Here is a 26,905-nt window from a genome sequence, read left to right as displayed (position 1 = left end):
TGGGATCCTAAACTTTACTTCTATGAGTTTGATTTAAGAGTCCACATATAAGTGAGACCACGCAGTATTTGTCTCTCTGTGCCTGACCTACTTTGTTTAACCTGTTGTCCTCAGGGTTCACCCCCATTGTCCTTAATGACAGAGTTTTCTGCATGTGTGTGTGTGGAGGGGGCGGGTATTGCTAGTACCCAGAACCTTACATGTGATAGGCACAAACACTACCCACTAAGCTACTGCCCAGGTGCTCTTTCTGTAAAGGCTACATTGCATTCTACTGAATATATATTTCACAGGAAACTCTGAACCTATCTATCCCTAATCTCATGTGACTCTTAATTTCATTTCAATTGCTGTTATCAGTTGGGTGAATATCTTTAAGGTCCATTTTTATATTTTGAAGTTCAACTCAATACAATTCACCAAAAGACTTGTATTTGTCAGGTACTGTTTTGGTAATCTGGGATATGTTAGGGCACACAACAGACAGAGAGACTTCTATTCATAAACCTTTCACTTTAACAAGGGGGCATAAGCAATGCATTACCCTAACAAGGGGACATCAGCAGTCTGTTGTGTTAGAAGAAAAGGGTGCAGTGGGGAAAAAATAAAATTGGAATAGGTGAAGGAGAAGCAGAATTACTGTAACACATGGACAGTTTTTAGTACAAAATGGGTTGGTCAAGATAAGCCTCTTTGACAAGGGGAGATTTGAGCTGAGACTTGTAAGAAATACAGGAATTAGCTGAGAGATTTTTCAAGAAGAAAGGGTCCAGGATCGACAGGCTGTTTCTGCATTTCTGATGTGCAGTGAGGCAAGTCAGGCTGCTTTGCAGAGAGCAAGACAAAGCACAAACTAGAAGAGATGGGAGGATGTAGGCGGCTCGGGAAACTGGATCACGCCGTCACGGCAAGACTTGGGACCGGCCTTACAACTTCAGCTTTTACCCTTGAGAGAGATGAGAAGCCACCCAGGGTTCGAATTGACCAGCGCCTGAGCCAAATGAATGCTGTGCTGAGAATCCACCGTAAGGACAATGAAAGAGAGCAACCAGAAGGATATTATAGTCACCTCCAAGGAGGCCGTGGTGGGTCTAAGACAGGAGGTGAAGTGACCAGGTTCTGGGTGAGTCCTGAAAGTGAAGTCAACATTCCCACAGATTCAGAACACCAAGTAAAGGAGTCTTCTCTAAATTATTATTATTGAGGTGAAACATGCGTAACTTAAAAAGTGAGCAATTTTAAAGCCGATGATTCAGTGGCATCTATATTTTGACAAAAAGTCACAGTTGATTCACTTGGTATTAGATTTGTGCTGCTGTAACACATACCAAGGATAAATCAACTTAGAGGAAAGAAAGGTTCCTGTTGTCCATTGATTCAGAAGTTTCAGCCTGTTCCAAGGCCTAAGAGAGAGAGATGCAGTCCCCCAAGAGGATAGCAGTCAACACAGCAGGAGGTGGAGGAATGAAGACTGGTGTGCAAATCATGAGTCCCTCCCTTTTATACAGCATAAAACACTGTGGTGCTTAAAATCAGATTCTTTCGTGATGGGCTGGGGAGGTGGCTAGTAGGTAGGAGGGCTTGCTGCACAAACATGAGCACCTGAGTTTGAATCTCCAGCACTCATATAAAAAGCCTGGTGAGGGCAAGCCTGTGATCCCAGCCCTGTGAGGATGGAGACAGGAGAATCCCGAGGCCTTGCCGGCCTCCAGCCTAGGTCCAGGCTCTTCCAGAGACCCCACCTCAAAGGAATAAGATGGAGAATGACTGAACAGGACATCTGATATCCTCCTCTGGCCTCTGTGTGTGCACGGGCACGGTGTGATGCACACACGTGTGTATGCCCCCCTCCAGTCACAGTTCCCTCTTCCGGTGACCCGCATCTTAGAGAATCTGCTACAGCATGTTCTGACACAGCCGCAGCAGAGTCCCAGCATGCAGAAGGCTTTCTTCACCTATTGCATGAATGAATGGAGCTCTTGCTGTCGGGCCGCTGTCAAGGAGATGTGAGGAAAGCTTACCTTACATAGGATGTATGTTGTTCTGGTGAGGCTTCTGTCATTGAGAAGTGGGTACCTGTTACATTCTGGTACTGAACAGGACACATTCAAGTCCCTGTTTTGTTTATGGAGCTTAAATTTAAATGGTGGTAATTCATGGGAATGAGGTGAGGTCTTGAATGAAGACACTTATTGGGATGATTTTGAATTATGTGCTCAAATATAACTAAAAATCTTATTCGGGAACTGCAAATCTTATTCAGAAGTAGGCTCTTTATGTGTAAGCAGGCCCCCTTTCAGCCTCATCACATTTGAGAGATGTATGTGTAACTGTATTGTGTGTATGTGTGCATGTGTTAGTGTGTGTGCTATGCATGTGTGATGTGTGTATTTGAGTATATGTATAAGTGTGTGATGTATACTAATGTGGTATATGTATACCTGTGTGGTGTGTGTGATGTGTGGTATGTATGTAATTTGTGAATTGATGTGAATATATCTATAGTGTGTGTGTGTGTGTGTGTGTGTGTGTGTGTGTGTGTGTGTGTGTGTATTCCACTACACATATGTGGAGGTCAGAGGACAGCTTGTAGGAGTTGGTTCTCTCCTCCACGAGGTGGGATGCAAGGATGAGACTCAGGTAAGGCTTGGTGTCAAGTGCCTTTACTTACTGAGCCCCCTCACCAGCCCTAAGGTCCTCACTTTTAAACACTGGAAACTAATTCCACCATGTTGACAACAGAGCAGAAGCCAAATACAGCATCCATCCTGCAGGTGGCCAGTTTTAGAGGCCATCACTAGGCAAATGCTGTCACAACCATCACAACACCTTAGGCCATGAATACGGTGTGCAAGCCTACCTGCTGGCCTGTGCATGTGCTGTGAAGATGTTTCCATCTTCCCAGATTTTACACATTCTTAAAGTCCTGCAGAATAGTTGTGCCCAACAGAATATCCTGAAGTGATGTTGGAGTTCTGAAAGTGTGCTCTCCAGTGCTGCCACCATGCTGGGGGTGGGGGGAGTAGGGGGTGGGGGGGACAGGGACTAAGTTCTTGAGATTCAGCCCACGTGACTTAAGGGACTGAGTTTTAAATTTTATTTAATCACAATTAATTAAACTTAAATTTAGATGGCTACATGCAGCCGTGAGCTATCAAGCCTTACCTGCAGGTCCCTCACCCCTGCAGAAACCTAGCCAGGAGTTACTGACTTGTTGAACCAAATAAGGTATACCTTTGATGAAACAGTGAGTAAGGAGAAAGTCTTAGAGCAAGTCCACCCCAACACTATGACAAAATTCCGTGCCTAAATGCATGCAATTTATAAATTGAGTTGACACAGTCTTAAATAAAATATGTCTAGCCCCATCTCTTACTTATAAAGCATCCATCCCTTCAGAAAAGACTGTAAGGCCAGGTACAAATTCAGAATTTCTAGACTCCCAGAATTCTTTCTACCTTGGAACATGGTGGTGTGGGGACATCTGGCCTCTGACCTCACACAGGTCCCTGTCCCTGTCTGTGTGCAGCCTGGAAACAGTGAACTGAACCAAGCGGGAGCTCAGACGCCATCTTCCGCATCCCCTGTGTCTCCTGCGGTGTGATTTTCTTTCTCGTGAATGTGGTGGCATTGATATGAAGATACGACACAAAGCTATGCAAAACTGCCACAGGATATAAGCTCATAGAGGATTTGAGGACCAAGCTCCCCATGGGGACAAGCACTATGGTCTGACTGATGCCTTTTGGGATTCTGTGTAAGCACCCACTTCCTTGCCTACAAGTTGAAGGATAATCTTTTTTTTTTTTTTTTTCCCCTAAATGGACTTGTGTTGAATTCTTCAGGGGCAAATTAGAAGCCAACTTGGCCGCCATTCTCAATGTGCTGGAGAGCCAGAGTGAGGGACAGGTACCAGTGTGACTTTGGCCAAAGGTTAATAAGTAGAGTTCACTTCATTAAACTGCTTACTCACCATTACTGAATGTCCTGGAAGTGTGTCCTGAAAGACTTTGTGTGCTGGGATTAATCATTTATGCCTAAAGAATTAGTGAGTGGAAGATAAATTACAGACTGCTTTTAATCCATGTAAAAACAATCAGTCCGGTGGGTTCCATCCGATTGCAGTCATTAGTTTCAAAAATCAAGCATAAAGTGTATCTAGATTATCATTCCAATAAAACCTTTCAAGTGATTTATGCACTCTGGTATTAAAGTAGATAAAAGAGAGATAAAAGCAGTAGTCACACTTTTTGCACACATCAGTTGGAGGACAGCTGCTGAAGCTTTACTTTTTGTTTTGTCTGCTATAAGGCCTCATGGAGCCCAGGCTAGCTTCAGACTCACTATATAGCCAAGGCTGGTGTTGAACTCTTGATCTTACTACTCCTACATCTGGATTTACAAGCATGTGATATCACAGCTAGCTCTGAAGTGTGTTTTGGACAACAGATGTATTATTATTATTATTATTATTATTATTATTATTATTATTATTATTATTATTATTGTTGTTGTTGTTATTATTATTATTATTATTATTATTATTATTATTATTACTATTATTTGGTTGTAGGCATGCATGCCAGGGTTACCACTGGTAGTAAAAACCATCCTGTTACTGGCATGCTACCCTTACACGTTACAGCTCCCTCTTGTGGTAGAAAGGGCCAGGTACACAGCATATCTGACTTGAAGGAGACAAATTGGTTCTGGGTAGAACTGGAAAGTGATCACTGGAATTGGGATGGTCTGCAGAGACTGCCTATGTGTAATTCACATTTTCCCCTGAACACAGACTCCTCATTTTCTGGAGGACTCAGTCCCCCAAAGCACTGTGATACATGATTGCAACTGCCTTGCCATGGCCATGTTAACAGTTTACGTTGCCTCCTTAACTTCTTTCCTATTGTGGTCAGGTTAGAAACTATCTTGTTTAATTTTTGTATCTCAGAAATGATACATTAATTAATGTCAATGTAAATATTTTGCTAAAATGTGTTTCCTCGATGCCACTCTTTTTGTACATGGGGATGCTTGGCAACCTTGGGAGTGGTTTTAGGAAGTGATTTCTTCTTCTTCTTCTTCTTCTTCTTCTTCTTCTTCTTCTTCTTCTTCTTCTTCTTCTTCTTCTCCTCCTCCTCCTCCTCCTCCTCCTCCTCCTCCTCCTCCTCCTCCTCCTCCTCCTCCTCCTCTTCCTCCTCCTCCTTCCATCTCTGACCTGTTTTTGCCTTTGCCAACAACTGTTAGATCCATTGAAAGAGAAACCTTTGAAACAGTACTAAGAACTGAAGGGCGCCCCTCCATGCTCTATGATTCTTAGACACAGGTGACTTGAGTGAGATTCCATTTGAAGGCGCCATCCTGCCTGTGTGATAGACTCTATAGTCACTGGTCAGTGAAGGCTCTCCAGCATGACAGCTTGGGGTGTTTGCGTTGATGGGGCTGGGAGGAAATGCATGAGTCTGAACTTATCAAATGCCACAGAACAGCACGGAGACAAGTCAGGAGCTTGGGATTGGGGATCGCAACTGGACACAAGCAAAGCAGGGAGAGAACAGGCCAGGCTCTCTCTGTCCTCTGGGGAGCAGGGCAAATGAATGTTAGGGTGCCACTTGTGAGTAACTGAAAGTCTTCCCTTCTTCCCTTCCTCTACATTCCTGCCTGCAGGAGAGCCCTGAATTGAGTGGGTGTCACCACAACTGTAGAAGGCTCCAATCTTGTGACTGCACGTTAGAACCTTTAGTAAATTTTCCATTCATGTAAGACTAACCAATGCTCTAAACTATTGAACTGGTGAATGATGAGTCCTCCATAGAGAGGGGTAATAATTTTCCTGTTAGGCTTCTCAAATACGTTTTAAATACCTTTTAAAGGTGCAATAAAGATTTCATTAAAAAGATAAAACTTGACTGTAAGAAAATGCTGAATGAAACAGGTGCTACTAATACACGTTTTGTCTTTGTTCAGATGTCAAGTGCCATCAGTTAGGTGACTTACAAGCAATGGGAGTTTGTGGCTCAGTGTTGTAAGCTGAGAAGTCTGAGATGAGGGAAGGCTCTGGCAGCTTAGGCTTCTAGTGAGGGAAACCTTGGTCTCTACTTCTGAGATGGCACCTTTTCACCATCTAAGAAGTGGGTGTGCTCATGGCAAGAGGGGCAAGCAGACTCCCTTGTGTCTTTTATAAGGGCACATGTCACCTCCCAAAGTCCCACCTCCTCCTCTGAATACTATCAAAATGGAGGATCAGGCTTCAGCTGTGAGTGTTGAGGAGGAAGGCAAGAGTCAGACCACAGCCTCTGTTTTCCCACTTCATCGATCTGAGGTGTTTCGTTATTTCAAGTGGATGTTCCATCTGGGAAGATTTGTGGAAGGACGTGGTTCCAGGACTGCAAGGAAAACACTGGCCTATTGGCTATCCACATTCGCTTTAATGAAAATATACAAACTTCTGATTTATAGAAAAATTCCACCATTTTTTTATGCTTCTCTCTGCAAAACTTTAAATTTTTCTTACTGTTGATATCTGGGGCTCAGACAGTGCAATGTGATTCAGTGACTCAGTGTGGTCTACCCAAATCAGGTGAAGTTTAACAATTTCAAAGAACACAAGTGTTCATCTCTTTTTTTTTTAATCAGTAGAATTCTATTTCTCCCAAAAGGCAAATGATTATGTGGAAATCTTTTCCCATCATCTCTTACTGGAAAAAAAAAGCCTCTTTCTTAGAAAAAAAAATGCCAATATACTGTGTGAACATTTCTCAGTCATGCAGACAGACCACTGATCCTAACTCTACTCATGTTTGTGTGGGACTCTGACAAAGCCATGGAGACAGCAAGTACATAGTGAGGTTTAATGCACTTTCTGCCTGCAGCCTGGCATTTGGTCCCTGGGGAGGAGGAAGGGAATTGCAGAGACAGTGGAGACTGAGCAAGGGTGTCTAAGGGGACAATTGAGAGCACATTGTGTGCAAAGCCAGGTAGCAAGGCTGAGCACAGCGTTTCAAGGGTGCTGTGATTGTTCTTTGCAACTAAATATAAGGTCCCTGTGGGGTGCGGTAGGAGAAGAAGCATCAAGAGTGCCTTTGTGTATGATATTAAACAGCTCGGAGGAGAATAATCTTAGTGTTGTGTTAGTTACCAGTAAGGCTTAAACTTGAGAATTTTAAACAGAGTCCAGGGTGCAGAATAGAATGCTTGCTGAGCACTGGAGGCCCCTCCAGCACAACCAAAACAACATGTGATTAAATGCATGATTGGTAGACGTGTGCCTGCCATGATGGCAGGAGAGTTTGTCAAGGTTGAAGCCATCAGAGGCATTTTCTGGAGAAGAAAAGACAGTGTTTCCCTAATGGTGTGTTGGTGACTTCCACTGTTTGTAAGGACAAAGGTCTGTGGAACAGATAAGGAAGAGTTGAGGCTGTGCACCCATGTGTCTTTAAGGAGCGGATTAAGTAACAGCCCAAAGCAGGCAATGTGGGTCATCCCAGCTAGGGAACAAGTATCTGACTTTCCAGAACTTCAGGGTGACACTTTGTAGGTGTTGTAAGTACCCAGAATGTGTCTAGCATAGAAGCACCAAGCTACATCTTGTCCAGGTACCATCTTCTCTGAGTACCCTATTTGCCCTCCCCACCAGCTTCTCTCTTCAGAAGGACAGCTGCCCACGAGGAGCAGAAATGTGAGTGGATGCTCCAGAGTGTTGAGTCAGCTACTTCTAGATGCCATCTGGGCTGATAAATGCTACAGACTTTTCTACAAGCTCAGATTCCTTGGCCACTGGCATGAATTTTGGTCCTTGGCTTAATCTGTTCGGAGACAATAGCTTACCTGTGCTGGAACTTACTCCTGGTCTTTCTAGATCTAATTAGAAGTGTGTCTATTACCTCTGTGCACCTGTGTGGGAGGGGTGTGGTGTCTGTGTGGGTGGAGGCAGGCTCACCCACACATGTAGATTTTGACATAAGAATATCTTCTTCAACCATTTCTCCACCCTTGTTTTTTGAAGCACAATCTCTCACTGAGCCTAAGAGTTCACCTTCTTGACTAGACTGGCTGATCAGCCTGTCTCAGGGATGGATCTACCAGCCTCTGCTTCTCAGTTCTGGGATCACAGGCACATGTACTGTGTCTGGCTGTTTCTGCGAGTGCTGGATTTGGACTCAGGTTCTTATGTTTGCGCAGTAAGCACCTTGCCCACTGAGCCATCTTCCCAGATCCCCAATATTACCTCTTTGATGAGAGGAAAGGCAATTATGAAAGGAATTCAGTGTCACCTAGAGTACTCCTCTAGTAAATAGTAAATAGAGTGACATGGATTCTGTGCTGGGAGTGATGAACATGGTTAGCTGCCCTGTTAGAACTTAACAAGAGGGGAACAGAAGGCAGGCAATGATGATTTCACCATCAGTACAGCTTTTACTTATATGTAGTCCTACCGAGGAGCTGAACTTTGGACGGGGTGTTGTCACTGTTGGGTGCTAGTGTAGTGATTCAACACTCTGAGAAGGTACACACAAGCAACAGAATACAGTCGACATAGGAAAAGGAAAATGCCCATTAGCTTACTACGATACCAAAGCACAAGCTAGATGAATGCATTTTAGGAAAGAAAGTTCAAGTTTATTCTGGAAGATATGCAGTCTCTGTGGAGAACTTTTCTTCCCACCTGTCCAGATCTGACAGCCTCACGGAATGAATTAGTCTGATGTTTTTTTGCATAACTCCCAGACGCTGTAACCACAGATCGCTCAGCAGCCCAGTTCCTAGTCTAGGTAGGATTCTCCTTTTCTCTGATTGGAAAGCAGTTGTTTTTTGCTCAGGTTGGTGGCATGTGGCCATCTACACCTTGAGTGCCTGCATCTCCCGTCTCCCTGGTCAGTGTGAGCCGGGTGCTGTGATTCCACCCCAGGAAGCTGCACGGCTGTTCTCGACTGAAGAGGAAAAGCCAAAGAAATGTGATTGAGTACAGCAGCCCTCCGTGCTCGCTAAAATGCTGACTGGGGGGCCTGTGGTTCTCAGACCGTCTTCCATGGGAAATGCTGAGAGCGCAAGCTGCAGCCCTCTCCCTTCGAGCTTCGGCTGGCTGATTGCCAGAGCATCCAGGCCAGCAACTGAGGGACTGAAATATAGCCGGTGGCGAAACATTTGCACCACATGAGACCTGCCCTGCCTCGGAAGGCTCCAGTGGCCGTGGGAAGCAGCAGATCAGCACCAGCTGGGGCAGCTAGACTCTGAAAGGCATCTCATCGCAATGGTAAGGCTCTTGGGAGTTTTCTGCAGACCTCATTTGTAACCTGGGGTCGGATGATTATCGGCTGTTGGTGACCATGGCTACTGACAATGAACAATCACTTGAGCTCTGGGACATGGTCAGTTATCACCAGAGGGGAAGGGATGCCCTTCAAACCAGAGCCTGGTTTTTTTTTTTTTTTTCTTAAATGACACCTTTCCTGCCAGGGGTAATGGGTAACTGTGCCTCGTAATTAATAGTAATTAATGAGGAGTACTTGCTGGCCTCTGTCGGAGAGTGAAGCTTCCATGCGACCTGGAATTTCAGCCCTGCCTAATGCTGTGTCTGAGTACACCTTTCCCTCTGAAAACAGCTTTAATTTCCGTGTGACTCTTCAAGGAACTGGTGGGTTGTCATCCCGATGTTTCCGTGGGGGCGCAGACCCTTTGTCCGGAGCCGGCTTGCTTTGCTGCCTCCTGAACTCTCAGTGTTCTGTGAGCCTCGCACTCTCCTGCATACACTCCACAGTGCTGGAGACAACTTCTAAGCGTCTTTGTTTTTTAACTGTTGTATGCAGGTGACAGCAACAGGAGCCTCGAGGTCAAGGGAAGCTCTGTGGGACTTTCGAGAAGTTAGTTCAATTCGCTCCACACATTGTCAGAGCAAAGTGCACCTTACCATAAACACAGAGTCTTAGAATCTGCAGAGGACATGGCAAGAGGCTGTTTCGTAGTCTCTGCTGCCTTTGCCGCTTTTCCAACTGCTTTCCTAGTCGTCCTTGACACGGAGGTGGGGGGGCGCGGGTTGGGGAGGTGACACAATGGAAGAAGAATCAGTATTAACAGTGAAGCACTTAAGTGTTTTCTTTAAAGAATTAAAGGGTGAAAGATGTTGGTAATAACAAGATTATATAACATTTAAAAGAAAACAAAAACTATAATTGCATAGAAGGGATGCCTGAAATATATTTATCTAACTGCACAGCTGATGAGTGGGAAATAATTATTCTGTTTATAATCCAGATGAATGAAGAGACCGTTGATGGAGTGTGGGGATTTTTAGATGCATGTCTGTCTTTCCAACTATTCAGAAAAGAGGAAACTGACTTCCAGAGATATCTCACTTCCCTTGCTGTCCCCCTATGGGTCCCCAGGTCACTCCTACATATGCAGATCCAAGAAAGGAAGCTGCAATGGCAAGGTCAAGGTTCCCAGTCTCTTGTGGATGTCTGCTGCCATTCATCCTGTAAACATTTGAGCAGCTTCTTTGACCTGTTGAAAACAACAAGTCTCATCCATTTCTCCCCAGCCATCGGAGTAGGAAAACAAAATGAAACAAAAACAAAAACCCATAATCAGCATTCCCAACCTGAAGATGAAATGGGACTCATAGTGCTTTGATGTGTTCTGCTGGAATTCTTGAAGCATAGTGATTTTCTTTTTCTTCTTTTCCCCCGAGAACATTCGTTTAGGGATTACCAAGGACCAGGCTGAATGTAGGGAGTGCTCTGCCAACACACTGGGCACAGACACAGACATAAACACAAGGTCAGTCTTGTACAGTTCAGACAGAAGATGAGGAGGTAATCGGGCTGAGACTGATGAACTGCAGTAGTAAACTTGCTGAATGAAGGAATGTGGATCCCTAGTGACAGCAGACTTAACCTTAGGAATTGGGAAGAAGGTGTAATATGGATTCTAGCTTCAAGATGATTGTGTCTAGCCATCCTCTGGGCATGTCGATTAATTGCTGTTGAGAAATTTCGAAAGAACTCCCTAGTTATAGCCAGTCTAAATGGGCTTTTACAGGGAAGACATCCTAAGCAGTAATCCCAAGTTCTCATCTGAAAACTGTGAGTTGGAGGTGAGGCAGTCTGCGATTGGAAGGGAAAATTAGTTCATCATGAAGTCCTTTCCATAAGGGAAGAAACCAATCAGGCTTCTCATTACACAAACTTGCCCAGATTTCCTACTTCCCAGAGAGAAGACACTGCTTGGAAGGCTCTCCTTGACCTCCTTACAACAGGGAGCTTGTCGGGGCTTGCTGTGTGTTATAGCAAAAATCAGTCCTTCCAGGACTCTGGCCTCTGATTACTTTTTAAAATTTGTTTTATTTAGAAATGTGAAGGACATATATTCCTGCATGGTTGCAAACAATTTAGGGTTATTTCAAAGCAAAGGAAAATTGTGGGTGCTCTCAAATAGTAGTTGACAAACATGAACTTGGTAAATTTTAGCCTTGTCTTTAAGTATCTGTTTTAGAATTATTTATACTTGCATCAATGGAAGGCGTGCTGAAGTGCTAGCTGAACACACCGCTAGCTATTCTTTGATTTTACATTGTGTGTGCGTGTGTTTATGTGGACTTGCACACATGTGTGCGTGTGTGAGGAGGCCAGAGGTTGGCATTGATTGTCTGCATTAATCTCTCTCTGCCTTTTTGTTGTTGTTGAAACAGGATCTCTTACTGAACCTTGCGTTCACTTGATAGACTGGCCAGTGAGCTCCTCTTGGCTTCTCCTGCCTCAGCACTAGAAGGTTCAAATGCACATATTTGGCACTTCCATGGGTCTGCATGCTTGCACAGGCTGTCACTTTATGAACTGAACCATCTCCCCATACAGAATCCCTCTCTACTCGTCACACAGTCTTGCAAGCCTCCAGGAGAAGAGCCAGACCTAGACAAGCCCTTGGCAGTAAATTACCGAACCTTTTGTAATCCAGCCCCCAAACTGAACTCTTCTTTGACATTTCTCCTCTCTTCCCAATGTCACCTGCTCAGGTTTCCCTGCCATTTGTGTGTTGCATTTGTCTGGCTTGGTTCATCGGATGAAATAGCTAAAACAAGCTAACTTGGTAAAGAAAGGGTGTTTATTTAGCTCCCAAATCTGGAGGTTCCAATGACTCGGTGTTGGCATCAGCTCACGTCTGGGACGGATTTCATGGTGAACAACACCATAGTGACAAAGATGAGTGTGAGACCAAGGGGCCGTGCTACCAGGCAGAAAGGTGAGGTCTTAGTGTCAGCCTCAGCTTTTACAGTAAATTGTTCTATTGAGGTCCGTGTCGAGGGTCCTACAAGAACTGCCTTGATCCCTTGAGGCTCTCAGAGACTGAAAGGCTTTGCCTCAGGTCTCAATTCCCCCTCACATGCCGCCCTGAGAATCCAACACACAAAGTCTTTGGAGCGAACTGCATCCAAACTGTCCAAACTATCATCTAATTAGGATTGATGGGAGACAGGAGAAGGAAACCAAAGCAGGCTATGATGTAAAGAAGACATTTGCCCCCACTGGCCACTGATCAGACGCTGAGTGTGAAAAGAAGCAAAGATCTGCATGCAGAGCAAGTAGCTCAGGGCAAGTGAAGGAAGGGCCCCTTGAGATTCATGCGCCACTGGCCAGGGTTCCTGCATCACTGGCCAGGGTTCCTGCATCACTGGCCAGGGTTCCTGCTTTAGTCTCTTCAGGTTGTTACAGCAAAATGCCTTCCACTGGGACCTTACAAACAATACAAATTCATTTCCTACCCTTCCAGGGACCTCAAGTCCAAGCTCACATCTCCTGTACATTTAGTGTCTGGTGATGCTTCATAGATAATGTATTCTGGCTGTGTCCTCACAGGCTGGAAGAGGCTAGCTTGTTCTTTGGGCTGCTTTATAAAGGTACTTATCTCATTCCTATGGCAAATACCATAGGGCCTCATTGCCTCCCAAATGCTCACCTTATGTTATTACCATACTGAAGATTGGGATTCAGTGTAAGATGATTGGTGAAAAAAAAACATTCAGATTAGTTGATTAATAAATTAAAGATAGAAATAAAGAAAGGAAAATATGAGAGTATATTTCTATGTATCATATACTACATCACATCATATATAGATATATCTACACATGGTATATATTATTCTGTATGTTGGACCATAGATAACGGGCAATAAAGTGCATATCATATAGTTATATATGAAATATTTTCATACACATATGTTTCTCTGCTTTCTGTCATTGAGGACATTCATGTACACACACACACACACACACACACACACACACACACACACACATACTCACACAATATGAATTCAATACTATAGCTTATTATCCAAAGTCTAATGAAGTGTCTTGAAGTGATTTAATATTTGCCTCAACAGTGTAGTGTGTTCTGTGAGGACCCTGTAGGCTCAAAGTATGAAATGGCCTTTTGATTGTGTTTCCAAAAACAGACTGTAGACACAGAGGATCAGAAGAACAGAGGAATACAGAATGTTGTTCACATGTCCACAGGTTGTAGGTTTAGGGGCTGATGTGTAGGGGACAAATTGAATACAGCTAGAAATTAGCGGTGACTGCAGTATTGTTTTCTGAGTAACTTGGAACCATACAGGTGATAGAAGGAAAGGTGTGAAGGACAATGAGTCTGTATAGAAGACCTCCTTATCCCCAGCCCCAAACCAAAGCACGGATGAAAGGTGTGCACAGTCTCAAGAACACAGACAAGTTACTGACCGTTGGGAAAGAGGAACTGAATGTGTTGTTTGGCTCTGAGTTTCTTCTTAAAGATCATGCCAAGAGTATTAAAAAATTATAAAACACATGCCAACCGTATAATGAGAACAAGTGTTTCTCTTATTTATTTTTTGTAGTATTTTGAGAAGGGCCTACTCACGAGGCTGAAAATAAACAAATTGGGACTTGATTCATATTTTCATCTGATGGAGCAGCTTCATGGACACCGATGCTCCACCATGGGTGCTGTGCTGGTCCCATCAGGTGGAGAGACAAAAGAACACTCCATGGGGGTATTGGAGAAAATGCCATTGACCTAGTTGATGACTATGACTCTTTTGCCTGATGTTGAGTGGCAGACACAAGACTTAGAACCAAGACATTAGTTAGCTGATAGCGAGAGTTTAAATAGACTTGAGACAAATGAAATCTCTAACAGGATGCTGGGAACCTTTGTTGATATCTTCATCCCTGGCTGCAGCTGAAATGCCTTTCCTTAAATGTGAGCACCATGGCAGCATGGCGGCTTCCTTGGCTGTCTTGGGCTGAGCTTGCCTTGTAGACCCTCCCCTTCCCTTTCTGTCTTCTTGTTTGAATATTCTTCATTGATCGGCACCACAGGCTCCCGCTAGTGTTCCTTGGACATCAAGGAATTTAATCCTTGATTAAGTACTACAGTAGATGAACAGTCTTCCCAATTTACACCCTATCACTAGATGTAAGACTTCCCCAGCTTTGATCATTGATCATGGAGATTCTTTGCAAAACTGCTTATAATTTAACTATAATACCAGTGAAGAAAAACCAATACTCATTTATCCAATCTAACACTTGGGAAGAATTGCCTATGTAAATTTGTGTGCTAATGCATTAACCAATAATGAATTGGTTTTTTTAAGGCACAGAAAATTAAATACTACACAAAAATTGATTTTGCTGAATTTTGGACTGTATACATTTCTTCTCCCTGCCCATCTTCTTATTTATTTTTTTTTTTTGGTTTTTCGAGACAGGGTTTCTCTGTGTAGCTTTGCGCCTTTTCCTGGAACTCACTTGGTAGCCCAGGCTGGCCTCGAACTCACAGAGATCCGCCTGGCTCTGCCTCCCGAGTGCTGGGATTAAAGGCGTGCGCCACCACCGCCCGGCCCCATCTTCTTAATTTGTTTGGCATGTTGATTTACTTAGGCAGGACCCTTTTAGTAAAAATGATCTGTTAAGCTAATATAAGAACTGGAGAACATTCATAAATCATAAATGTACAATGCACATGCTTGTGAAATGAGCATGCAGCTCAGAGAATACACAATCGTGGGCTTCCAGAAGCTAGGGTGCAACCTCTCACAGTCTCATTTACAACCCTCAAGTTCAGGTCTATTTCTTTTTTGAGCTTTATATGTACTTTTTTGCTTTTACTTTTAAAAGTAAGTGAATGGTCTCATTGCTTAAAATTCCATTAGTGGATGCTGCCTGTACATAGGGATGGGGAGTGAGCTCTCCCCACTGCTGACAGTGGTAAAATTGGGGGATAGTTTAGACTTGTCTTATTGTTCTCTATTTTATTTTATTTTTCTGAGACAGGGTTTCTCTGTGTAGTTTTGGTGCCTGTCCTGGATCTCGCTCTGTAGATGAGGCTGGCCTCGAACTGACAAAGATCCACCTGCCTCTGCCTCCCGAGTGCTGGGGTTAAAGGCGTGCACCACCAGCGCCGGCTGTTCTCTCTTTTAAATGACTCTTCCTATGAGCATGATTATAAATCTTCTACAAAGAAAAAAATCATACAAACATTTTTTGCAGGGATTGTGTTGCTTAGAGGAAGCCCTTGGGGTGGTGCCCTAGAATTGGCTCAATCAGAACACCCCATGTATTCCCTGAAGACCGAGGCCAGGCCACTCTGGAACCCCAGGCTATTGGTTCTGAGGCCATCAGAGAGTCGCTAAGTGGTCAGCAGGAAGGCCATTCCCTCTTGCCTTAGAATGAAGTCAGGGCTGAGCTTGCAAAAGTACCACAGACTTTTAAATAGAAGAAATAAATTATAAATCGCAAGGACTAAAGTATGTCACAAGTTAATTTCTGCATTTCTTTATAAGAACTCAGAAATAATTCAATAGCTTTTTGAGGACTGTCATATTGAGATATAATGGATGCTTTGGCCTTGGCAGAGGCTCGGTTACACAAAGTTGCCGTGTTCCAGTGTCAGTCACCTTGGACCTCTGAGGACTTTTCTCTCAAAGCTTACTATTACTCTTAACCTTTCCTTGTTGTTATTGTTTTGTTTGTTTTTGGTTTCTTTAGTTAGGGTGTCGGTATGGAACACAGGCTATCCTGGAACCTGGGATCCTGCCTCAGCTTTCCCCACTGTCGGAATTATAGGAGTGAACTATCCTGCCTCATTTACTAGTGCTTTTAAATGTGCCAAAGTAATATATACTCAAAAGCCAGGAAACACAAATTTTTGTTTTACTTTAAGGGAAGATGGGAAAGAGCTTGTAATTCCAAATGTAAAGATAACCTAATATGTAATAATGAAGCAAGAGAAGCTTAGCAAGCCAAGTTAATTTTAATTATATATATATATATATATATATAAAATTTTTTCCTGAGCTGGAGAGATGGTTCAGTGGTTAAGATTGTTTGCTGCTCTTCCAGAAGACCCAAGTTCTGTTCCCAGAACCCCAGTCAGGTGGCTCACAAACTGCCTGTAACTCCATCTCCAGGAGATCCTGCCTACACACACACACACACACACACACACACACACACCACAGTCACACTAACTAACTAACTAACTAACTAACTAACTAAATCTTTAATAAACAAATATTTTCTTTTTCAGATTTCCAAAAATGCCCATGATAATTACAGAATATTAATAACATGCTGAAAAGAAGAGTGAGATCATGCAGGACCAGCAAGTGCTGGCTGCCAGGCTTTATTCTTACACGTCTACACTTACACATATACAACGCACACACATGCACAAGTTTCACACACACATGCACAAGTTTTGGTAATGACTGTTAGTAAAGTTTCCATTTTTGCCTATGTCATTACCACTTTTAATTTGTGCTCTTAGTGACACTATTATTCAATTTTCTATTTCCTTAACAGATTCTAAGTGTCCATGGGTAGGGACCATGGCCCCTCTCATAATCTTGATGACCACAGCTGAATGTTATACAGATATTTCATGCTGAAAGTTGAATGTTATGCATATTGATTAGCCCTGGATTTTTTCTGCATACATTTTTTCATCTTTCTTTCCATTCTAATAAATGCAGTTCTCTGTCATCATTTTTAATGCACATAAATGTTTTTTTTCTGAATTTTCCTCTAGTTCATTTTTTGTTTTTGTTTTTTTAATAATAAGACTGTGTCTTTGAACATCCACATCTCAGCAGTTGCCAGTCAGATCTGATAACTACTGACTCCACATCAAGAGGGCAAATGATCGGATTTAAAAGTGTTAAACCAAGTGTACTGGCACATGTTTGTCAACTCAGTACTTGAGAGGTAGAGGCAAGAGGAGGAGGAGGAGAGTAAAGCCAGGGTGGGCTGCAAGAGACCGTCACAAACTAATAAGAAAGTGTTTTAAATGGACTGTGGACAGGGCCGCAGGAGGGGGCAGGGAGAGGAAGAGATGAACATTTTTCTAGAGATAGAATTCTGTGTTTAGTTTGTGGGTTGTGTTTAATCTGAGCACAGAGAGGGGGCTAGGAGTCAAGGAAGGGAAATGCGGATGGGTCCAGCAGAATTTAACCTCAGATGCTTTGTAACCCAAATCTCTGACTCTGAAGCTGGACCACCTTGAAGCACATGGGTCTCTTGCCCAGCTTTGTTCTTCCTTTGGTTCTGATGGTCCAGATATAACGGCTTTTGCAAATGGATTATAGTCTGCCCTTGACTAGGCTTAGAATGCAATTAGCCTTGTTTAATGAATGCTCAGTCTCTAAGCATTGCACACTAAGCATGATGATTGAGGAATGGTGCTCAGGAAGGGTGTAGCCTGTCTACCCTTGGTGTGTAGAGATATCATTCCAACTTACCCACTCAGGACAGCATAACTGACTGGTCTCGCTTAAGTCATGTCCCACTAGTAGCCTGCTGTCAAGTTTCTAACAGCTGGGAAAACCATCCCTTGCTCCTTAGAATGACTTAAAACCATCCACTGCCTAAAACAGGATGAATCATAAATTCTACTTTTAAAACTTCCCAACAAGTTGCTTTGTGTAACCTGAGCTTGTCTAGTCAATCACAGATTGAAGTGCATCCTGGGATTTGCTTGTCAATATCGAGGACAGAAGACCTACGAAGACCTTGTTTGAAACATTTCCCATTTCTACTCATTATTCACAAAGGTATTTAAAGAATTGGAATTTAGGGGGGAAAATATCACACAGTGTGGGCCCCAGCCTTCAGTAGCTGTTTAGAATGTACAATGACACCAGTCTCCCAAACTGAACTCTGGTCGATGTAGAATTTAGGGCTACCTGAGGCTTCCCATATCTCTATTTCTCTTTCTCTCAATACCTATGCAACATAATGATTTTTGCTTTGCTTTTTTTCCCTTCAAAAATGTGTTTAGTATTTAGTGCAAGCATGGCCTTATTTTTGAGAACTGGGGTTTAAAGAAAGGCTCTGAATTTTATACATAGGAGGACACAGAACACATAAATGTATGCCTACAGTAATAGTGTGGTGTCCCAGCCAACTGGTGCTCAAATTTGGATTCTAAGAGTCCCCTCAAAGCCACCTGTTGACAGCTTGATCTCCAGTATAGCATTGTTGGAAGGTTGTAGGACTTTTAAGAGGCAGGGCCTAAGTAGAGGTCTGGTCATTGGAATGGATAGTGAATCTAGGCCCTTCCTCTCCTCTCTTTACCATGAGGTAAGAGCTTTGTTCTAATGTATCGCGTCACAAGGGTGTGATCCCTCATCACAGACTCAAAGTAACGGGGCCAATAACGCATGAACCCAAACCTTCAAAACTGAGCTTTCCTGAGAGGGAAATCAACCCTTTTCTTTTTCCAAGTTGCTTATCTTGGGTGTGTATGAAAGTAACAGAAAGCTGACCAATGGGTGCACGCAAACAGCCATTTCTGTAGGAACAGGAGCAGGGAGAGCCTTCTTCCTTCTCCCTGGCTTCCCTTGTTACTGCTTCGGTAGCAGGTGTCTGTGGCCTGCAGACTGCTCACCAGCCAGCAGCCACTTGTCTCCCACAGCCCAGGCATACAAATACACCCCATTTCCCCTGCTTTCCCAGCGACTGCGTTTAAAGACTGGGTCGGTTGCATGTGACTTTCCCAGGCCTGCCATAAGCACCCCTTACACCTTTTTGGCCACTGACTGGAGTGCTTGTAAGCCGTGTCATGAAGGTGGCAAAGCTATCCTCAGCTTCCGTCTTCGGGTGACCCTACTATGTGAAACCCGCTTCTGCTTTCACATCTGCCCCTGACTTGATTTCTGCATGAGCAAAAAGTAACCTAGCTGAGCCATTGTTCATCTTTCTTTCGTTTCTTTTCTTTCTTTCTTTCTTTCTTTCTTTCTTTCTTTCTTTCTTTCTTTCTTTCTTTCTTTCTCTCTCTCTCTCTCTCTCTCTCTCTCTCTCTCTCTCTCTCTCTCTCTCTCTCTCTTTCTTTCTTTCTGTTTGTTTTTTGAGACAGTTTCTCTGTGTAGTTTTGGTGCCTGTCCTGGATCTCGCTCTGTAGCCCAGGCTGGCCTCAAACTCACAGAGATCCCCCTGGCTCTGCCTCCCGAGTGCTGGGTAAAGGCATGAGTCACCACTGCTCCGCCATTCTCTGTTTCTTTTTTTTTTTTTTCTTTTTTTTTTTTTTTTTTGGTTTTTCGAGACAGGGTTTCTCTGTGTAGCTTTGCGCCTTTTCCTGGAACTCACTTGGTAGCCCAGGCTGGCCTCGAACTCACAGAGATCCGCCTGGCTCTGCCTCCCGAGTGCTGGGATTAAAGGCATGAGCCACCACTGCTCCGCCATTCTCTGTTTCTTACAGCAGTGAATGAGCCTTGGTTTAGCCTCCTAGGTTTAGACTTCATAGCAGGTGAAGAGGATGTAGCAATGTCCAGGGGAAACAAAGTTTCTGCTTGTGATTTGGGTCTTCATGGGGGGGAGGAAACAGAAAGCATGGAAAGAACAAACAGAAACTTTACATCTGGGGTTAAGTACTATAGCAGAGAAAATTAACAGGGCGAGAAGGTTGTTAAGTCCCAGAGAAGCCACCTGGCTTTGTGTGAAATGTAGGTCTTTACTCTTAAATAGGAGTTATTACATTCTGAAAGGAGGAAAATAAGTATTGATGAAAAATCACAGAAATGCACGACAGCATCCCACACTTACCTTTTAAATCTATCCTCACCGTTTCCATGAAAACTCAAAGGCAAAACCAGAAACATCGGCAGGTTGTGTTACTCTGGTGGTCATTTAGGATGTGCAGTTTGGGAAAGTGTCCTTGAGGGTTCTTGAAGATCTCAAAGGCTAGTGATGGTTGCACTCCATGGCCCCAAGTGGCTTAATATCGATTTTTTTCCTTTTGATGTCTTTAATGATCAAAGGGAAAAGAGCATTGAATAAGGGACACTGAGGGGGTTTCCATAAAATTTGAATGACCCCTTGTGAAACAGGAGTTTGAGAGAGGCACTTCCTTTTCCCTTAATAGTCTTCAAAATGTGGGTAAAATTAGGACTTTGATTTTACATTGAAAGCACAAACTTACCTGTGTCACAGGTTAAAATCTCACTCACGGAAGATTTAAAAAGAAAAATCTGAGATATGGAAGCATGCTCAGAAAGACCTAAGTTGATTTTTAAATTAGTATTGTGAGCAACTAGGGTCTTCTCCCTGTGGAGAGTCTTCCCACAGGGCTTCTCTGTCTCTCCCTCTCTCACATCTCCTCTTAGGTGTCAGCTCCCTTCCTTGACCCCTGGGCTCCGTCTGGACTGAGGGTTCCAGGTTATCAGCAGCATCTACTTTAAAGAAATAAAGGAGGAGACACAAATAGCGAAGTAACAGAGGAGTTCACTCAGAAGCAAAGGCAAACACTGCCAGGGAGCTGCAGCCTCTGCACGGGATTTGCTCAAGAGCCCCGGTCACTGCTGAAGACTTCCCTCTGTGGGCCCTGAAAGGAGGAGTGGGTTGTGTGGGGTGGGGTGGCGGTTCTGTTTCAGTAGACAGTCTTGGCTTACTGCATGTGTCCTTTTCTATGATGTATTTTATTTTAATCATACGCATACTCAACCATGCATAGGCACAAGATGATAAATACGGGTGTTTCCCCTAAAAGTTCACATAAAGAACATAGTTTGCTTTACTACACAAACACTTAAAACTGCGCCAGGCTGGACTGGTGCACTGTCCCCAGTTCCAAGATAGGTCCCAGGATGGATTTGACCACAAACAAGGAGTCACTAGAGGCTGCTAGGGAGTAACTAGGAACTGTTGGAGTGGAGTGTCCTGTTGCTTTGTTTGGAGAGGGTATGTGTGTATCTCAAAGCAGGTAGGAGTCACATGTTGCTGAGCTATTCCTGCAAACTCTCTATCTCAGTTCTCCTGGTTTTCCCTGAAGACTCCTGCTCACAGCACCTTCATTAATAAATCAGTACACAAGACTGTCTCTCACTAGACCTTCTGACATAGCCGTCAGATCTAGGCGACTGGAGTGTCTGCACCCCACCCTCAGATACTTCAGGGAACACTGTAATGCACACCCCACCCTTCTCTGTATAGACACTGATTCAATTCACCGTGTCTGGGAGCACAGCTTATCCTGGTCAAATTTCCACTTATCATGGTTCACGTGCGGACCTAAAACAATGTCAATAGGTAGACGAGGAATAGCAGTCTGCCATCCTCCACTGAGAGACCAGCATTTACACATACCTTCTTCTCATCTACACAGCCCTGCTCTTCAGGTCTAGCCTTACAAATTTCCAAACAACCAAACAAACATATATGGCATTACCCCCTTCCCAACCACATGTTGCCCTAAGTGGGCTGAATATAGCCAGTGCATCCAGAGGAGATTTGGGGATCTTTGAGAAATTTCTTGTTAGTTTTAGACATGACGTCCAAAGATCTCTACTCAAAACACTCCAAAAGCTTGCAACTCCTTACCCCCGCTGAAGTATAAAGACCCAGGAGGAAGAGAAAGAAATACAGCTTTCAAAAAAGGGAAAGAGAATGCTCCTGCCATGATATCACCACTTGTGAGTTACACAGTGTACTAAATTACTGCTATGATAAAACACCATGACCAAGGCAACTTACTAAAGGGAGAGTTTATTTGAGCTCATGGTTCCAGACAGCCAGAGTCCTTCATGGCTGGGAGACACTGCAGGGGGCAGGCACGGTGGCTGGGCTAGAGAGTTGAGTGCTCACACCCTCAACTGCAAGCATGAAGCAGATAAAGCAAAGTAGAAGGAGGAGAGGTTCCTTACTCTCAGTGTGGGCCCCAGGAATATACTTGCAGCAAGGGTGGACCTCTAAAGCTCCCCATTTATCACCAACACCCGAGGACCAAGTGTTCTTGTATCTGAGCATATAGGGGGCAGTCTCATCAAGACACTAGACTGAGTCAAACAGCACAAAGATGAGCGTGACAATGGGGACCCCAGATTTGGATCTCAGTTCTGACAATGACTGAATGTATGACCTTATGCAAAGTCCTTCTCTGTGTGTCAGTTTCTTCAATGTCACCACTGCCTCAAAGGACAAAACAAGAATAAGTAAATACTTATGACGCACAGGGGGTATTTATAAAGTTGACATGTAGTATTTATATAAGCTCAGTTGACTCTCAGAGAACACAGGTAGGAGGGGATATGAGGAGGATGGATGAGTCACAGGGGTCAGTTTTCCTAGTTGCTTCTCGGCAAGCAGGATTTCTGTGATCCTAAAATGTCAACTACTCCAGAATCTGCTTGCTGTAAAGAACACAGTTGTTTCCAGTGTCCTTTGCCACCTGTGAGAAGGACACAGGGAAGACTCCTCCATAGATGAGGATGTGCTAAGTCATAACTGTGCTCAGACCTGAGACCTGGACACCAAGATATAGAACTCTGATTCTTTATATGTGATACTAAACAAATACTTGATCTTTGTCCCCATTGGCTGGGACACCCACCCAAGGCCTTTGGGATTTACTGAGTGATAGGAGAGTGTTATCCATAAGACCCTTTCCCCTGCACCCCAGTTATGGTAATAGTAACAGCTGACTCCAGGCCACCCATATACAATTTAGGATATGACAATAAAGATCCTAATTTATAGTTAGGATCTGTTAGTCTCAGCCTTTACATACTCCTTCCAGCACCCCTGGGAAGTCAAAGGAGCTGGGAATTGGGTTAACTTGCCAGTGGCAACCCATTAATCATTTATGTGAACATGGTGGTCTTCCATCCATCGCTGAGACAGAAAGGCTAGGGAGGGAGCTACCAGGTAGGTCATGTATCAATGTTCTGGAAGGCTCTGGGTCTGTAGGAGGCATTGGAGCTCATGCCTTCTTCCCATTTTACCATACAGGTCTCTTCCATTTGGTATTCCTCAGCTCTATCCTTTATAATCAAACCATCTTTGTAAGTGTAGTGCTTTCCTGAGCTCCGTGAGTTATCTTATAGAACTGCTGAAGCCTGGGAGAGGGAAGTTGTAGGCATCACCATTACATAGTCCCCTGGGCAGAAGTTCAGGCATATAAGGTCCTCATTCCAGGCAGGTGTGGAGGCAATGGGGCATTGTATGGATGCTGTGTGTGTGCGTGTGTGTGTGTGTGTGTGTGTGTGTGTGTGTGTGTGTGTGTGTGAGAGAGAGAGAGAGAGAGAGAGAGAGAGAGAGAGAGAGAGAGAGAGAGCTAAGTAGTAATTTCAGAATTAAATTATACAAAATCACGCCAGAGCAGCACTGGCTGGTCTGCAGTGGAATGGTGCACTTGGTTTATTGGAAAATGACATGCTTTGGTTTGATCTCCAGAATTGAACTGTGGCATTGTCTGGTAGACCCTAAGGAGATGCGTAAACATCCACACGTAACACCATATATCCTGGCTTCATTTTAGTTGCTATGATAAAAGACTCTGACAAAGAGTAACTTTAGAAGGAAAGGACTTTATTTCAGATTATAATCTTAGGATATGGTCTATCACTGTAGGGGAAGCCCAAGGCTAGAATACCACACATCTAGTTACATCATTCACAGTCAAGAACATAGAAAAATGAATGCATGTCTTCTCGCTTGCTTGCTTTCTTGAGCTCAGCTCAGTTTCTTCACTCTTGTGCTATTCAGGACTATTTCCCTGAGAAATGGTACTACCACACTGGGCTGGGTCTTTTGACATTAGTTAACCTAAGACTATCCCTCTCAGACATACCAACAGGCCAACCCAAACGTAGACAAACCCTCTATCTTATTTAAAGTTCTATTGCTGTGAAGAGGCACCATGACCCAGACAACTCCTATAAAGAAAACATTTAATTTGGGGCTTGTTTACAGTTTCAGAGGGTTAGTCCATTGTCATCATGGTGGGGAGCATGGCAGCAGGCAGGAAAGCATGGTGATGGAGCGGTAGCTGAGAGCTTTACATCCTGATCCACAGACAGAGGCAGAGAGACACTGGGCCTGGTATGGGCTCTGAAACCTTAGTGACACATCTCCTCCAAGGACACAACTACTCCAAGAAGGCCACATCTCCTAATCTTTCCAAGGAGTTCACCAACTGGGGGACTAAACGTGAAAATATATGAGCCTATGAGGGCCATTCTCATTCAAACCACCACATTCACTCCTTGGTCCCCATAGGCTTTTAGCCATGTCATAATGCAAAATGCATTTAGTCCCATTTCAAAAGTTCCCATAGTCTTTCAACTGGGGCCTTCTTCACAGTTTTCATTCAAGCCACTACACCCTCACTGAGACTCTCTTCCTCAGGTGAGTCAAGGTTGTGTCAAATAGACGAAGCTAACCATTATCACATACCCACCCTGTGAATTTATTCTTGATGACATATGCAATTTGTGCTGTCACTATTCTGTGTCCAAACCTTGTTCAGTATAAGCATAGGCTCGCTCTCTCCTCTCTCTCTCTCTCTCTCTCTCTCTCTCTCTCTCTGTCTCTGTCTCTCTCTGTGTCTCTCTCTCTGTCTCTGTCTCTTTGTCTCTGTGTCTCTCTCTCTCCCCTCTCTCTCTTTCTGTGTGTGTGTGTGTGTGTGTGTGTGTGTGTGTGTGTGTGTGTGTGTGTTTATGCATATGTTGAAGCCTGAAGTCAGATGTTGTTTCTCAGGTGTCATCTACCATTTTATTTTATTTTACTTTATTTAACAAAATTTCTCGTTGGCCTGGAGCTTACCTAGTAGTCCAGGCTTTCAAAACTGCACAGTTTGCTGATCCTTCATAAGATGCTTAGATCCCAGAAGCCCAAGTGGTTCATCTAAAGCTTCAGATGGCCTTCTAGTAGAATGATCCAGTTCCTAGGATCCCTGCATGGTACCTTGGTCTCCATTTTTGCTAACCGCATGATGGTTTACCTTCATAACTCAAGGATGTTCTCTTAATTCTTTTATTTCCCAGGCTCATTTCTTAGAATGTGTATTTGTTCTAGGATTCAAGGTCTTATGTTGCCCAAGCTGGCCTTGTACTGGCTAGGTAGCCAAGTATGACCTTGAATTCTTGATCTTTCTGCTTCCCCCACCCAGCTGTTGAAGTTAGAGGTGTACAACACCACATCTGGCTTATTAGAATACTTATTATATGTGATAGAAATACTTCACATCGTGATGGTAGACTGGAAACAGTCCAATTGAACCAATGCTCCAAACCATAATATTAATTTGTTTCTTCAAAAGTTGAAGAATAAGACAATTACAAGACACACTGCTAATTAGAACTGAAAACAAATGACACCTGAGCTTTTACTTGGGTCCCCAAGCCCCCAAAGTGAGCCTGTTCTAAAAACAGGTCAGTAATCCATCAAATCTCTTTGTAATTAGTTTACATTTATAGGATAAGAGTATTTGTTTTAATTGTAGTCGTTTTTTTTTCTTTTGGATTAAAAGCTTTTTCTGTCTGTGTGCCTGAGCTATTGTGTTTAAAAATTAACAAGGTTTCATTTAAAATTAGTATGTCTAATTTTTTTAAAAGTGAATCCTTAAGTAGGAAGAGTACAAGAAAAATTACATATTAAAGCAGTTGCTGGCTGGGCAGTGGTGGCGCATGCCTTTAATCCCAGCACTCAGGAGGCAGAGGCAGGCAGATCTCTGTGAGTTTGAGGCCAACCTGGGCTACAGAGTGAGTTCCAGGAAAGGTTCCAAAACTACACAGAGAAACCCTATCTCAAAAAACAAACAAACAAACAAACAAAAACATAAAGCAGTTGCTAATGGTGAGCTTGCCAGTTAAACATTCAAGATGGGTCTATGGGCTCTCGAAGTAGCAACATGGAAATATCATTGTCAATGGATCATTCAATGGGGTACAAAGAATTAAAGAATGGAAAATAATCCCTAAGAAAGAATGTTTAAGGTAGATGAGACAATTTTATGTAGAAGATTGTAAAGCCTACAGTGGTTAAATGTGTTTAAGTGTATGAAGGATTAAGACCAGGCCTAGTGACTAATAGTTCCAATGTTACCCTGAGCATGAAGTGTGGACAAGAATGAGCTGTGTGGAGAATTTGGATATGACCATCTCCTCAGGGGTCTTACAGTTTCTTCTCATCACAGTAGTTGGAGTGGCCATTCTGAAGTCTGTCTGCTGGGCCCCTCCTGTGCTCTAGAAATGTCAGTGACTGTCCATCTCACTCAGAATGAACAGTAATTGGCCACAAGGCGCCATCATCTCTGTGAGGAACCTGTTCCCCATTCCTTACTCCCTGACCTCACTTCTTGTCTTCCTGTCCCTTGTTAATCTGTACCGGCCATGATGATCTTGTGCCCCCCCCCAAAACTGTAAGAGCCCTGGGACCTTTACAGATGCTCTGCCTTCTCTCTGGATGGGTGCACCTCTGACGTCTGCATGATCCGATCTTGAGGTCATTACTAATGGGTATGTAGGTAGAGTGAGCCTCTTGACTCTCCCATCAAGGCACTGTTTTTATGGATACAACTGGAAATGGTCATACCAAGGAAGAGAAGACAGTCTCAGAAAGACAGTGTTGTGTGGTCTCTCATTTGTGATTCAT

General features: G+C 43.6%; 1 protein-coding gene across 6 annotated transcripts in view; it reads left to right on the top strand.

Annotated features, from left to right (window-relative positions):
• Pld5 (phospholipase D family member 5) overlaps nucleotides 1–26,905 on the top strand; it is a 316,954-nt gene that overhangs the window by 47,226 nt on the left and 242,823 nt on the right. The window contains exon 1 of one of the 6 annotated variants that reach the window (XM_052737726.1): nucleotides 8,764–9,253. The exons of 4 other annotated variants lie outside the window; for them this stretch is intronic. Coding sequence is in view for 1 of the 2 variants with exons in the window: in XM_052737722.1 (XP_052593682.1) it covers nucleotides 9,251–9,253 (3 nt within the window). In the remaining variant the exon portion in view is untranslated. Of the gene's footprint in view, nucleotides 1–8,763; nucleotides 9,254–26,905 lie in introns of those variants that run through there. One more of the 6 variants, XM_052737722.1, reaches the window with a different exon arrangement.

Source organism: Peromyscus californicus, unplaced genomic scaffold, assembly GCF_007827085.1.
Source record: "Peromyscus californicus insignis strain IS unplaced genomic scaffold, ASM782708v3 Scaffold_14__1_contigs__length_90479793_seg_2, whole genome shotgun sequence".
Lineage (NCBI taxonomy): Eukaryota > Metazoa > Chordata > Mammalia > Rodentia > Cricetidae > Peromyscus > Peromyscus californicus.
The sequence above is the reverse complement of the archived record's forward strand: the minus strand, read 5'-3'. Positions and strand labels throughout refer to the sequence as shown.